Source organism: Euleptes europaea, chromosome 9 (genome assembly GCF_029931775.1).
Source record: "Euleptes europaea isolate rEulEur1 chromosome 9, rEulEur1.hap1, whole genome shotgun sequence".
Taxonomy (NCBI): domain Eukaryota; kingdom Metazoa; phylum Chordata; class Lepidosauria; order Squamata; family Sphaerodactylidae; genus Euleptes; species Euleptes europaea.
Genome location: NC_079320.1, coordinates 44,512,638 through 44,526,130, shown reverse-complemented (window position 1 = coordinate 44,526,130; position 13,493 = coordinate 44,512,638). Strand labels below are relative to the sequence as shown.

Sequence of the window (13,493 nt, the reverse complement as noted above, 5' to 3'; positions counted from 1 at the left end):
GCATAGCATTGTGCGTGGCATCTCATGTTACTCTGAGGCTTCTTATTTGAACTATTTGTTTTATTTTTGGAAAAATCAGATTATGTTAACCCTTAACATATATTCTTTCCATTTGCATTCTTTCTTCTGCTCCTATTTATGTTTTATTCAAATATACACTTCCCTGTTCACACTTCATCACCTAACTTGCTCTTCCAGAGGAAGTGTGAAGAATAAATGGAATGGTTAGAATGAGACAATGAAGGTGACACTTCATTCAGCTTAGTCCCTGAATATTCATTTGACATCTGCACTCTGAGCACCTTTTCTTGTATTTAATTCTGTGCCAATACTAATTGGTTTCTTTGTAAAGTCTGCAGTGATTTTTTTTAAGCCAAATCTCAGGGTGAGCTTTTGGTTGCAGGAGTAAAATGTAGCCCTAAAGACTCTCCATTGCCCTGTCCATACCATCCTTAGGATGTTTCTGTGTCCTACAGAAATTAATCTAAATCATCCAGACTGTAATATGCTGCAACAGAAAGGAGGAACAGATACAGTGCACTATGCTGGAGTGTCCTGTAGGATCTAGGTCAGGGGTGGGGAACCTTTTTCCCGCCAAGGGCCATTTGCTCATTTATAACATCATTTGGGGGCCATAACCAGGTGTAGATCTCCCGGCATGGGGGGAGGGGAGAGGCTAGGGTTTCTAAGTCTCCAGCCACCACCTGGAGGTTGGCAACCACAGGGGAGGCCATGCAGAGAATGCCTGGAGGGCACCCCCGCTCCCTCCCCCCTCCCAGGCGGGAGGGCAGCCAGCGGTGGCCCCTGAGCAAACAAGGTGCCAGGGGGGCACAGCCCGCAGCAGATCCTCAGGGGAGGAAGGAAGGAAAACAGAGAAATGGAGGGGGAGAAAAGGACGGAAGGAGACAGACAAAGAAAGAGACAAGGAAGAGAGGGGGAGAAAGGAGAAAGAGTGACAGAAAAAGAGGAAGACTTCCCCCCCCACACACACACACCTGCACAATCCGGCCCCACGCAACCGGGCCCCAGGCTCTCCGGCTCCCCCAACACACACACACACACGGCAGCACACGCAGCCCTGCGCGACAGGGGCCCACCTCCACGCCCCCCCCCCACTTTGAGTCCACAAAAGGCCCTCCAAGCCTGATCGGCTCCCGTGCGCATGTTCCGCTGCCGGTAGCCACCGGCCTCTCTCCCCCCCCCCCGCCGCTTGACAGGCAGCGAGAGGGGCTTACAGTGTGCTGTGGCGTTCCTGCATGCTGCGACTATATGGGGCAGCCTTGGGGGAAGTGTCCCTCCCCTACCCCCTCCTCTCACCGACCAACAGTCGACGAGAGGAGGTCCAAAGGGTGCCGCGGCCCCAGGAACACCCTCGGGGAGGGCCGTGCTGTGCTGTGCCTCCGCGGCTGGGCCCTGGAGCTCCCGAGGGCCACTGAAAATGGACATTCCCCATCCCTGGTCTAGGTGTTCAAGCAAAATAATCATGGTACAATCTGAAGTGATAGACTTTGAAAACTTAAAGAACAAAAAAAAAAGTATAACATTTCCCATTCCCAGGCTGCCCATACAACCAGCCAGCAAGCGAGGCACAACCCTGCATAGATGCCTGGGGGGGGATTCATTTTGCTGAGGGAAACCTAGCTATCCCAGTAGGGATCCCTTGCTGCCTGGATGTCTATCAACAGTGACTCATCTGCATAAACGTCTGCCTTTCCTAAAGTGAAATACTTTCTCCTGTCTTCTTCCTTGACAGGGGGTATCCAGAGAGCCAATCTGATTTGGGTAGTGGTGAGGATTTCCCATGGCTAATTGAGTAGATTTGCTAGATTCTGAATATCTCCTATGGCTGCCAGTCAAGTGCTGGCAACCAGCAAGAATATTTTTGGGTCAGGTAGCAGTGCTGCATGACGTTGTGATGTTGTTCCCCACTACTGCTTTTTGCTCCCACTGGAGTAGAAGAGCCCCAGTGGGGCGTGGTGTCTGAGGCTTGCCTGCTCCCACAGGCAAATGGGGAGCCTAGTGCAACCACACACTATCTTCATTGATGAGTTCTTGATAATATAATGGTAAATGTGTCAGCTGTGGTGTTAATGCATAGAAAGGTGATAAAGTAGACTTATCATTTTGGTTAAGGACTCTGGGTTGAGATTAGTTGTATGCTTGATCTTTAAGATCATGTATTTTCCTTAAGTTTATACCCTGGAAATCTTGTTGGTATTTAAGGTGCTACCGGACTCAAATCGTGATCTTCTACTGCAGACCAACACAGCTACCCATCTAAACTATGCTCTTTCCTGTGCTTTTACAGGAAGTTATGAGGCTTGTTGGGCTGCTTTCACACATCATTTGATAATGTACTCTCACTGCACTGTAGAAATCATTTGCAGCTGTTTCACGCAGGAATATCCAGTTGCAAACGATTTCTAAAGTGCATTTAGAGTACATGATCAAGGTTCCATTATTCTTACGAAGGATTTTTATCTCTGTTCAGGAGGGTACAGGAAGTCCATAACTAAGTAAAAGGGTCTCCTTGGCATTTTCAGTGTGGTAGAGGCTACCAAAAGAGGGCTGTGAGCAGAAATACTGTATTAATGAACATGAAGATCAGAGCAAAGAAATAATGATGAAATTGGGGAGACTATGCACCATAGTTCCATTCCTACCTGAATGTTTATTCCAGAAGATGGTATCAAGGGACTTGTGTATATATGCTTTGCGCGTACTGCCTGTTGTATCTTGTCTTCCATACTATTTAACATGAAAAATGCTTTTTGGACTTCTGTTCATCATTTTTATCCAATTCAGGTTGTCTGTTTGCAACAGAAGTTTGGAATGGTCATTGATTAGATTAATCCACTGTTGGCTCAGTGTGTAACAGTAGTGAAGAAGGCAAACTCCTTCCCAGGAATTATTAGGAAAGGGATTGAAAATAAAATGGCCAATATTATAATGCCTTTGTATAGAGTATGGTGCAGCCTTATTTACAATACTCTGTGAATTGCAAAAAGGATATTGCCAAGCCACAAACTACAGAAGAGGGCAACCAAGATGATTAATGGGTTGGAGCACCTTCACATGAAGAAAGGCTGGAGGGTGTGGAACTTTTCAGTCTAGAAAAAAGATGGCTAAGCGGGGACACGATAGAGGTTTACAAAATTATGCGTAGTGTAGGGAAAGTGGATTCAGAGAGCTTTTTCTGCCTTACCCATAGTTCTAGAACATGGGAGTAACCTATGAAGTTGTTGGGAAATAGGTCAAGGACTGAGGAGAGGAAATATTACTTTACTCCACAAGTCATTAAACTGTGGAATTCAGTGCTAGTGGACATAGTGAAAGCATAGATGGTTTTAAATGACTGTTAGACACATTCATGGAGGAGATACCCATCAGTGTCTATTAGCCATGGTGATTAAAGGGAGCCTCCATATACAGAGGCAGCAACCTTCTGAATGCTAGTTTTAAGAGCCAGTATCAGCAGAAGGCCTTTCAAGCTTTATGCCTGTTTGGCCCTCTGAGGCAATTGGTTGGCTGCTGTGTGAAATAGTATGCTGGAGTAGATGGACCACTGGTCTGATTCAGCATGTTCTACTAATGTTCTTATGAAATGTTATCACTGTAAGTCCACCTTGTCTATAGGAAGTAAAGTTGAACAGGAATTGGCCTATTTTAGATGGGATGTTCCTCTTGATACATCTCCCCCCCCCCCCACTTAGGGATGGTGTTAAAACTGGTTTTGTAGATGAATGCCAAAAAGACCTTGTGGCTCTAAGCAATTTTCACCAACTTTAGGTACACCCCTTACCTGGTCTTGTGCCAGGTATCCGTGTCTTATTAAAGTATACATTAGATTACTGCAGTGCATTAAGTCTAGGTAGGGATAGTTACAGAAAGAATATGGGAACTTCAGCTAGTTTAGAACATGGTGGCCGAGTTATCACGGCTTATAGAGAAAGTTACATCTTACCAGATCTGCACTATCTACCAGCTGTTTCCAAGTGCAATTTGAAATGCTGGTTTTGATCTTCAGAGCCTATTTGAAAGGCTGTTTGTTTGAAACGTTTATGCCTTGCTTTTTAACTATGCTTCAGGAATACAATCACACAGATAAAGTTTTTACAAGTACAGGAAAAAAACAGACAACTCCAGGCCTCAGAAATACAATAATTACTGAGAATGACTGAGAAAAGTTCAGCAAACAATGAATAGCCATTGACGTGTATTTACAAAACGGGTCCTCTGAAATACTTTGCTCTCACCTCTGCTGCAGTTCTAGTGCCACAGTAGCAAAGGCCAGTGCTTGAACAGAGGACAAATGTACCACTCAAAAAGAAAAGAATGCACTTTCAGAAGAAGGAATTGGGCCAATAGGAACTGGCAGACTGGTCTGTATGTTAATTCGATCTCATCTGAGCCTCCCCGTGAATTGAGATCTTCTAATGAGACCCTTTTCTAAGTGCCGCCAGCTTGGAGTTGAGGTGGTGGTGGGGCACTGGTAGCATCAAGACCCCCCATTTAATTTGTTAGGCCTCTTCATTTCTGGCTTTTATGTACCAGCTTTTCATTTGCTCCAGCGGTTGGCAGAATTTTAGCAGTTATTAATTTTTTTTGTACGCATCTGAACTTTGTTGCTCTGTCTTTTGCTTTTATTTTTATCTGATGGGTTATTTTAACTGTAGTTGTTAGCTGCCTTGGAGACCTGTATTAGTATGGCCAGACAGATTTTTTTTAAAAAAACAAATGAACCGTAAATGTTTACCAAGTGCTGCTTTTCAAAATATTATCATTGTGATAACTTATCTCTACCTGTGATAATTGCTTTCCCAAGCAGTAAGAATTTTCAGGGTAGTGTTTTCTTGAGAGCTCAGAGGGTTCTTATTGTACTTTTTGTAATGTTTGTTTTACAAATATGCCAACTGAGCAAGAGTGAGCAGGCAAGTACCCAGACACAGCACTGGGTCCCCAAAATTCAAGCAGCAATTATTTGAAGTCCCCATGTGTCTTTCTCTTTCCAGCCAGCTCAAAATCTCAGTGTGTGTGTGTCCCTTCCTCTGTGTGTGCTCATGTGTGTGTTTTACATGTCCAAATTGCTCTTTTCAATCACATATATACATGCTAAAACAATACTAGTTTTCATCAGCATTCTGGCTGGTGGTAGCCTCCACTTCAGTAGGACAGGAAAAAAATGTCAACATCCACATATTCTTGGGTAATACATTTTGGTGCTGTTACTTTGCTTGTCTAAAGACTAGTAGATAGTTGTGCCCAATCATCAAATATTTGGCAATATTCAGACTTATTAGCACCCCTCCTTGTAATTAACCCCTTCCTTGGTTGGCGGGCAGAGGGGTGAAAGACACTGACAATTTTTTCTTTTTCTTTTAAATGTGCTTTTATACAGACACTTAAGATACATAAAACTAGAATCTGTTATTTGTTTATTGGGGGGGGGGGTTCCCCTACAGTAGAGTTCCTCAAATTCGTTAAGGACTCTTTAAAAACCTTTCTGTTTTGAAAAGTATCAAAAACCATATTTTCAGAGAGCACTGTTTTAACAGAACCCTGTGGAATACCGCTTAATCTAAGGAAAACAGATAAAATTATGTACAAGGCTAATCTCTGAGCTCACTAATCTTAATAATGTCCTTTTAAAAACATAATTGGAAGTTTAGAAATTTGTAGCAAGGGCTAATAGAAATAATGTTCGGTACATGCAGTTTCATTTAAAAAGGCATACTAAACAATACTGTAGTCACTTTTCATTTTGCTTCTAGCATATTATTAGATATGCACGTAGTTTGGAGAACAAAAACGAATTGTGATTCCTTCCCTAGTATTTCATCTTAGAATACAGTACTGCATATTATTATCTAGTTGAGATGACATTCAGATAACTGCAGTTTTGTTTGAAATGCATCATTAAAATGAATTGAAAACTGTAAGTTTGGAATGCAGAAATTGGAGCGGAAAGGGCAGGGAATTTCGGAGTCAGATTATTTGATGACCTCCTGGCATCTTGAAAACGAGGGCCTCTCACACCAACACGTCATGCATCAGTCAATTTTACTTTGTGAAGGCAGCATCAAATGTACATCAAGTGCCTGAGGAGCACCTCTGCCTTGTATATTTTGATGCATATAATTAACATAGTTTAACTTCATTTACATGACTGCAGTGGATGTAAGGCAGTAGCCAGTGGACATGTTGTTGCACTTACCCAGAAACTGTGTAGCCTAAATGTATGTAGGGGAAAAATAACGCATCAAAAATGTTGATGTTGACTTAAGAATTACTTTGGATATGCTTTTATGTTTCCAACCACTCGCTGTTAACCTGCCCATAAATATATCTTTACACTCATAAGTGCTAGTAATATATATGTTAGAATTAGAAAAATGAACACTGTACTTGGAATACCCTCCACTGGGATGCTTGCAAAGACAAGAAAATGGAAAGTGGAAGTTCCGGTTTCCCATTCCCCAAACTGATGCTCCTGTTGTCTATCAGGGCATTTGAATTGGGAAACTTCTAGATGCTACACAGATGCTGTGCTTTGCATACTTGTGCAGGAATGAATAAAAGACAGCCGCCACTGGCAGATGGTGATATTTTGGGATATATGAGTAATGGAATTAGCAGCATTATTTTTTCCAGTGAAAATTCCTTTCAATTCATGATGTGGTAGCTATGTAATGTAGACTTAACATAGCAAAGGTGGACACTTCATTAGTAAAACACTGCATGCTATGCTGTTGTATCTGGTAAGGCAAGTTTAGAGGAGGGTGTGGTGGTGTTATATTAACTTAGAATTTCTGTGCGGTGCACATTCTTCAAAGGCCACTGTTACAAACTTGTACTTGTAATGCTCTAAAGGGTGTAACTCAATGAGTCAGCAGCCCCTTAGAACAAGCTGTGCCTTTATGGACAGAGAGTTTTGCTTTTCATCAATCTGTTGCTCTTAAAGTCCCCCAAAATATCTATAGTGAAACATTCTGTAGACAAAGCTGTGTTAGTCTATTGTAGCAAAATCACAGAATTATCTGCAGCTGCCTAAACACTAACGAGTTTACTGTGCAGTCCTAAATAGAATTACACCCTTCTAAGACCATTGACTTCAATGGACTTAGAAGGGTGCAATTCTGTTTAGGATTGCACTGACAATGTGGTATAAACTGTTAAGGGTGAGATTTCCCATGGTCAAATGACTGAAGTGGCTACCTAAGGGGTGAGAGAAACGTTTTTAGTGTAGTTTGACTTAAAAAAACAACAACCCAAAATCCCTTTCTCTCTATAGTTTGATGAAGTGGATGATGGTCCACAAAAGCTTTTCCCATGCTAAAGTTGTTAATGTTTAAGGTGCCCCAGTACTTTTTGTTGTTCTAAATACCTATTTTCTTTTTGTGATGTCTGCAGTTCAAATAAGTTTTTTTTAATTGAAAAAGCAATCTCCCCTACCTATGAGGCACAAAACAAACAATTTAACAGGTACTAGGTGGTGGTGAGCATTCTATGTTTTTACAGCTCTGCATGCTTTGAGCTATTTTGTCTTTTTTCTTCTTCTCTGGCAATGGTGCTGATGCTTTCTCTTTTACTTTTCAAGCCAAGGCCCCCTGTCTTCCATTAAAGCAGTAATCAAGAGGAGTAAGTATGCTTTCATACAGCTTTATCTACTTTTGAAGCAGGTGTCTAACTTTTATGAGCAAAGAAAATGATTAGGCAAGTATTTTACAGCTTCATTAAGCAGACTGCAAATATATTTTGCTTTGTAGTGTTGTAAGTCTTCTGGTTGCTGATAAACTGTTCTCTGTTGGAATACTAACAATGTGTTTCTTACCTGCTCTTTATGTTTGTAAATGTCTCAAATTCCATAAAATCTGCCATCATGGCTTGTGTATTAAGTACTGTTCATATATAAGTATAGCTTGTGTTGCTTGGATAGATCAATAGCAAAACACCTCATTGTCTTGTTTAAATTAATATGTGTTAAATGTTTGAGACATTTAAAATAGCCTACTTGTTCATTAACTTTCCTTCAGAATAATAACACAAAGAGTACTACTTTCTGGTCCTGATCAGTCTCTCCCCAACCCTTTAAATGAACTATTTTGCCCCCAATCTTTTTGTTAGCATCTGTTGGCTTGTTTAATTTGATTCTATATTGCCCACCCCTGTTGTTTTACAGTCCAAATATTCTGTAGTTTTCTCCTATAGAAAGCAAATACTTTTGCTTTTTAAAATTGTTGTTGCTGATGGTGGAGGTTATGCATTGGTATATTATTGTGTTTGAAAGCCAGCTCAAGAAACAGTATTTGTTGAGGGGCAAGATCAAAACATTTAAATAAATACCCTCTTCCAAGCCCTTCTGTCCATGTCCCTGCCTACAGAACTGAGGCAGGTGGAAACCAGAGACACGGGCTTGGGTCCTGCCTAGACTCGTACTGTGTCGGGGTGGGGGTGAGATTTCCCAACTCCTCCCCTCTTGTGGCAACCCAAAACACACCTTGAAATGCTGCTCCTGGGGCTGGGGGCAGGAATAGCTTGGGGGATAAAGGTATCAGCAAAAATTGCCCTCTCCTTGGAAATCTTGGCAGAAGCAAACCAGGGCCTTTTCAGTGTTGGCACCTTTCCTTTGAGATTACCTGCCACTTGATGCTTGTGACCCACAAACCTCATTTACTATTCTTTCAGGTGCCAGGCCAACATTACTTTTGCTCACTCCACAGTATTTTAAAAACTGACTTTTTTTTGCACAAACCTCCTTTACTATTCTTTCAGGTGCCAGGCCAACATTACTTTTGCTCACTCCACAGTATTTTAAAAACTGACTTTTTTTTGCCTCTTGCTATTTTGCTTCTTTCATAAGTGCATTTCACTTGATTGTTTTTGCATACCATTTTAAGATCACTTTGTGTATATATTCTTGAGTTTTATTAATTTGAGCCTTCATAGGTGTTTCACGGTAAAGTTATTTTTCATACAAATGAGATTGGAATTACTAATAAATGTGCATAAACATTGAGAGGAAACTTCATAGCAGATGTGAAATTAAAAAGGGGGAGTATTTATTGTATTACTATAGGGTCTTGCAAAAAGTGGCTGTTAGCAAGTATTAAAAGCATGGAGAACAATGGCAAGTTTCCTGTTTGTTTTGGGGGGGTTGTTTTTGGTTTTCACCGAGATCCAGTTCAAAGCGGAGGTACTGGGTCTAGATAATGAGATTTACCTGGTACATCAAGATAGGAACAGCATTTTCCAAGTGTGTTTCAGATAATCAACAGGCATGATTCTTTATACATCATGTTATGAAAATATGCTAGTTACGGATCACTGTGCTGGCTATTGACTCAATTAACTTACTAAAATAAAATAAAGAAGTGCTCTGCTGAATCAGACCAGTGCCTTACTTACTCTACCAGCATGTTTACCCTGGTGGACAACAGATCTATGAAAGGCCTGCAAGCAGTGTACAGAGGTCTTGTGTCTTCCCCGTTGTGGCCTCCAGCAACTGATATTCAGAAACATACTTCCTACAAATATGGAAATTCCATTTAGTTATCATGGCTGAGAGATAAACCTGTCCTCTATACATTTGACTAATCTACCTTTCAAAAGTCTTCATATTTGTTGTCTTACTGCATCAAAGTCAGAGAACAAGAATATCTCAAGAATAATGAATTATCTCAAGAACAATGAAAACTAGGATTGTCAGGTCCCTCTTCACCACTGGTGGGAGGTTTGGGGGGCGGAGCCTGAGGAGGGCGGGGTTTGGGGAGGGGGGACTTCAATGCCATAGAGTCCACTTGCCAAAGCGGCCATTTTCTCCAGGTGAACTGATCTCTTTTGGCTGCAGATCAGTTGTAATAGCAGGAGATCTCCACCTAGTACCTGGAGGTTGGCAACCCTAATGAAAATACTGTTATGAACTCTGGTAGTCCTTGAATTTACCACTGACATTGAAAGTGGCAGACTCATGTGCTAGCACTACCAGATTCAGCTCCCATGGAGATTAAGATTCCCACTAGATTTGTACTTGACATGATCCAGTTTAAGATATTAAAATGACCTAACCTTTGCTGAAGCCCCTAATTATCTTTCATCATAGAAAATGGCATCAAGAGGAATATACAGCCATCCAGATAAACTGTAAAACAAAAGCCTGAATTTGCTTCCATTGCAGATAAATTTTACACATGATTTGCGTGCATACAGTGGGTTGCAAAACCTAGCTGTTAGCATGAGCAGCGGAAACTAATTATTTCTTAAACTCAGTAACACGGGATGGTTTGAAATAACTATTCCTTCGGCAAAAGTGGGTCAAGGAGAACTCGAGCTATTGAACCCTGTTGTTGAAATCAAGACCAAGCTGCTGCTCTAAAACACATAAAGCCTACATTTGAATTTGTTCCATTTTTAAGACAGCAACAAACAATTGCTAGAGTTTTCCTGGGGGAGAAAAAGTACTACACGCTTCTTGTGTGACTAACCACAGAAATCCAGCGCTCTTTACTAGAAGCATGGTTTGTTCTTTTTGCTCTTCCCCCTTTCTCCTTTTCCTTTGCTGTAACCCCTTCTTTTTTTCCTTCAGCACTCATGAATAGTGCACATCAATATGCCCCGTGGAAGAGGTATGTCTGAGCCATCCTTCCCCTGCTGGTGCTTGTACTGACTTCCACAATTATCTGCAGTGGTATAATTACAATACTTTGCTTCTGCACAAGAAAATTAGACTTTCTAAATCATATGCTATGCAAACATTACTCCTGCTTAATTACTTATTCTTTTAATTATAGAAGACAAATTGGAAAGGTTACATTCAAATAAAACATTAATAGCGCTAATAAAAATAAATGGAGTTGATGCTGTAGTGGACTCATTTTGCTTTAATAAAATGCCTAATATCAGCATCATCATTTAACGTCTGCAGTAGTGCCCGAGGTACATTAGGGATGCTCTCGGAATCACTGCTTTGCTTACAGCAGCCTTCCTACAGCTGGGCTCTTTTGGGTTTTCGACACTCAGGCATGGAGTAGAGTTCTCAGAAGGAAGATGCAGATAATCCCCCCCCCTTTAAAAAAATACTAGGCTGGATTAAAACATAAGGATTCCTAATTGTTTTATTATAGGAACTTTGAATGCATCATGATACCCCCTACTTCATGAGGTGCCTCATTTATTTCAGTGGTAGAAGCAGCTTTGTTTTTGAGCATGCAGTGTAAGCTCCATCTCTTCCTCTTTTGAATTGAATGGGGCAGGTCCTGAAGATTGTACAAGAAATGCAGAGCATCAGAGTTTTGGATTGGGGAAGCAGTCTTCCTTGATTCTCTGTGTTGGATCAAATCCAAGGGTGCCCGTCTAGTTCCATCAATGGAAGGGCACCTTTGCATCCTGCCCAGTGTTTTAAATAATCTATTTGTAGTTTATCACCTCTATTTTAATGTGGTTACAATCAATGCTTTGCCAAGCCACTGGGAAAGTAAGTTTGAGAAGCTTCCTGAGTTTTTAAATGACTCATATAAGTTAATTATTTTGGTAATGATCAAGGTTAACTACAATCACACATTTTCAATGATTTGTTAAGAATCTGAAAACTGAAATACTGTATTAGTATTTGTTCCAAGTAACCACTTATTTCTTCTTTTTTTAAATTAGCTTCCCGTACTTCTGGCCATAGTGAACAGCAAAGAGAGAGAAGGTATGATCTGTGATCATTGCTATTTCATTTATTCAACAGGTAATTAGTAGTGATGTGCCCTTCTGATTTCAGTCACAGTGTTTGATAACAAATATGTTCAGGTCTTTTAATATAACAATATTATGTGTTTGGATTAATCAAGCAATTATTTGTTTCTATTGGTTGAAATGGTGCACATGTTTCTGCCTGTAGCTTTTCCTTCTACCTAATTGGGAAGAAATTCCTGGGGGGTGTACTGTCACCAAAATGTTTCACCCACTTGCAGATAGGGAAAAAAATCCCCATTTGTAGAGATAATGAAAGATATATCACATTTCTGGCTCTTCTTTTCCTTCATTGAACTGGGACAAATTGGCAATTAAGGCATTCACCAAATAGATCTTATTTCCAAACAGAAAAGAGAAAGGGAACAAATACCAGTTCCAGTGCCAGTGCAAACAGAGCACCTGTATGCAAATGGGGATTTAGGCGTAACTTGATTATAACTTTCGACGTATCTTCAAAGCGACTGGAAAAGATGGGGTGCTTTGTCCCCAGAAGGAGGGGGCACATTTCCTTCTGTCATCACCACATAGTTCAACGTGCTCCCTTCGGTCTAAGTGTGTGAGTATCTTATTCATTACTAAAGGGAGGTCTGAGGGACAACTTGGATAGGAATTTGTAAACTTGAAAGTCTTTCGTTTACTATCTTTGTCCAAGAGGACACAAAAGGGTCAAGCTCAGTCCATCTTAAGAGATCAAGAATAAAATCCTGATCTAATAGAAAAAAATATAAATTTCACCACAGCTTTCCATGCTAAGAGGGAGATGGAGCCAAGGCCAGCCTCTAAGTATAAGTTAGAGTTTGAAATACAATTATGCGCTTGAAAGATGGCACATAACAATTTTGATTGCAAAGTTTCAATTTTGGAGGAAACAGTAGGAAACCAAATTGGAGTTCCCTAAAGCAGAAAAGATCTTATAGACTTCCAGAGCCAATGGAATAGATTGCCCTCCTGAGTGATCAAGGAATCTCATAATAGCAGTTAAATGTACTTTAGCAGACTCAAGAAGATAAAGATAATGAGCTTTCCACTTATTGGAAGAGGTAAAGTAAAAGCCTAAGTAGTTGAAGTTTGACACCTGCTCAATCTTATGCCTATCCAGAACCCAGTGATTTCTTTTTCGTTGTAATGGGTATTTCTGAAAACACATAATTTTCGATTTAGCATACTTAATAGCAAATTGTTATGACAGTACGAGGCAAAAGCTTGGAGAAGACATCTTAATCCCACCCTCGAGCAGGAAAGAAAGGCTGTGTTGTGTGCATAAAACAAAACTGGTATTGAATAAGCAGCCAAACTGGGAGCATTGATATAGTTGGCTTGCAATTTATTAGGTAAATCATGTAGATAGAGATTAAATAGATCAAGGGGTCAGGATACATCCCTGTCTAACTCCCTTTGTAACCAGGACCAGATTTGAGAAGTGACGAGTTATGGGACATCTTACTCTCATGGAAGCTGAGGCATGTAAAGAAACAATCATATGCATTAATTGTTTGGGAATTCCTAACTGATTCAGCTTATTGCAAAGCCTTGTGTGGGAGATGTTATCAAAGATGTTATCAAAGGCTGCTTTAAGATCCATAAAAGCAGTAAACAATTTCCCCTTTGTCAGCAAGAAAGGAAATCACATATGCGTGATGTAATGTAGATGAACCTTTTTTAAAGCCAATTTGGGAACAAACACACCCATCCCTACTTTATACGTGAACAGTGTATAATGGTTGCTTCAGGTTAAAGAGAGATCTAACATCCTTATT

General features: G+C 40.6%; 1 protein-coding gene across 1 annotated transcript in view; it reads left to right on the top strand.

The window, feature by feature from the left end:
* The window catches only part of SH3D19 (SH3 domain containing 19), an 89,005-nt gene that overhangs the window by 31,952 nt on the left and 43,560 nt on the right, over nt 1-13,493 (top strand). The window contains exons 3-4 of the mRNA XM_056855313.1: nt 7,598-7,638; nt 11,647-11,689. Coding sequence (XP_056711291.1) covers nt 7,598-7,638; nt 11,647-11,689 — 84 coding nt within the window. The remainder of the gene's footprint in view (nt 1-7,597; nt 7,639-11,646; nt 11,690-13,493) is intronic.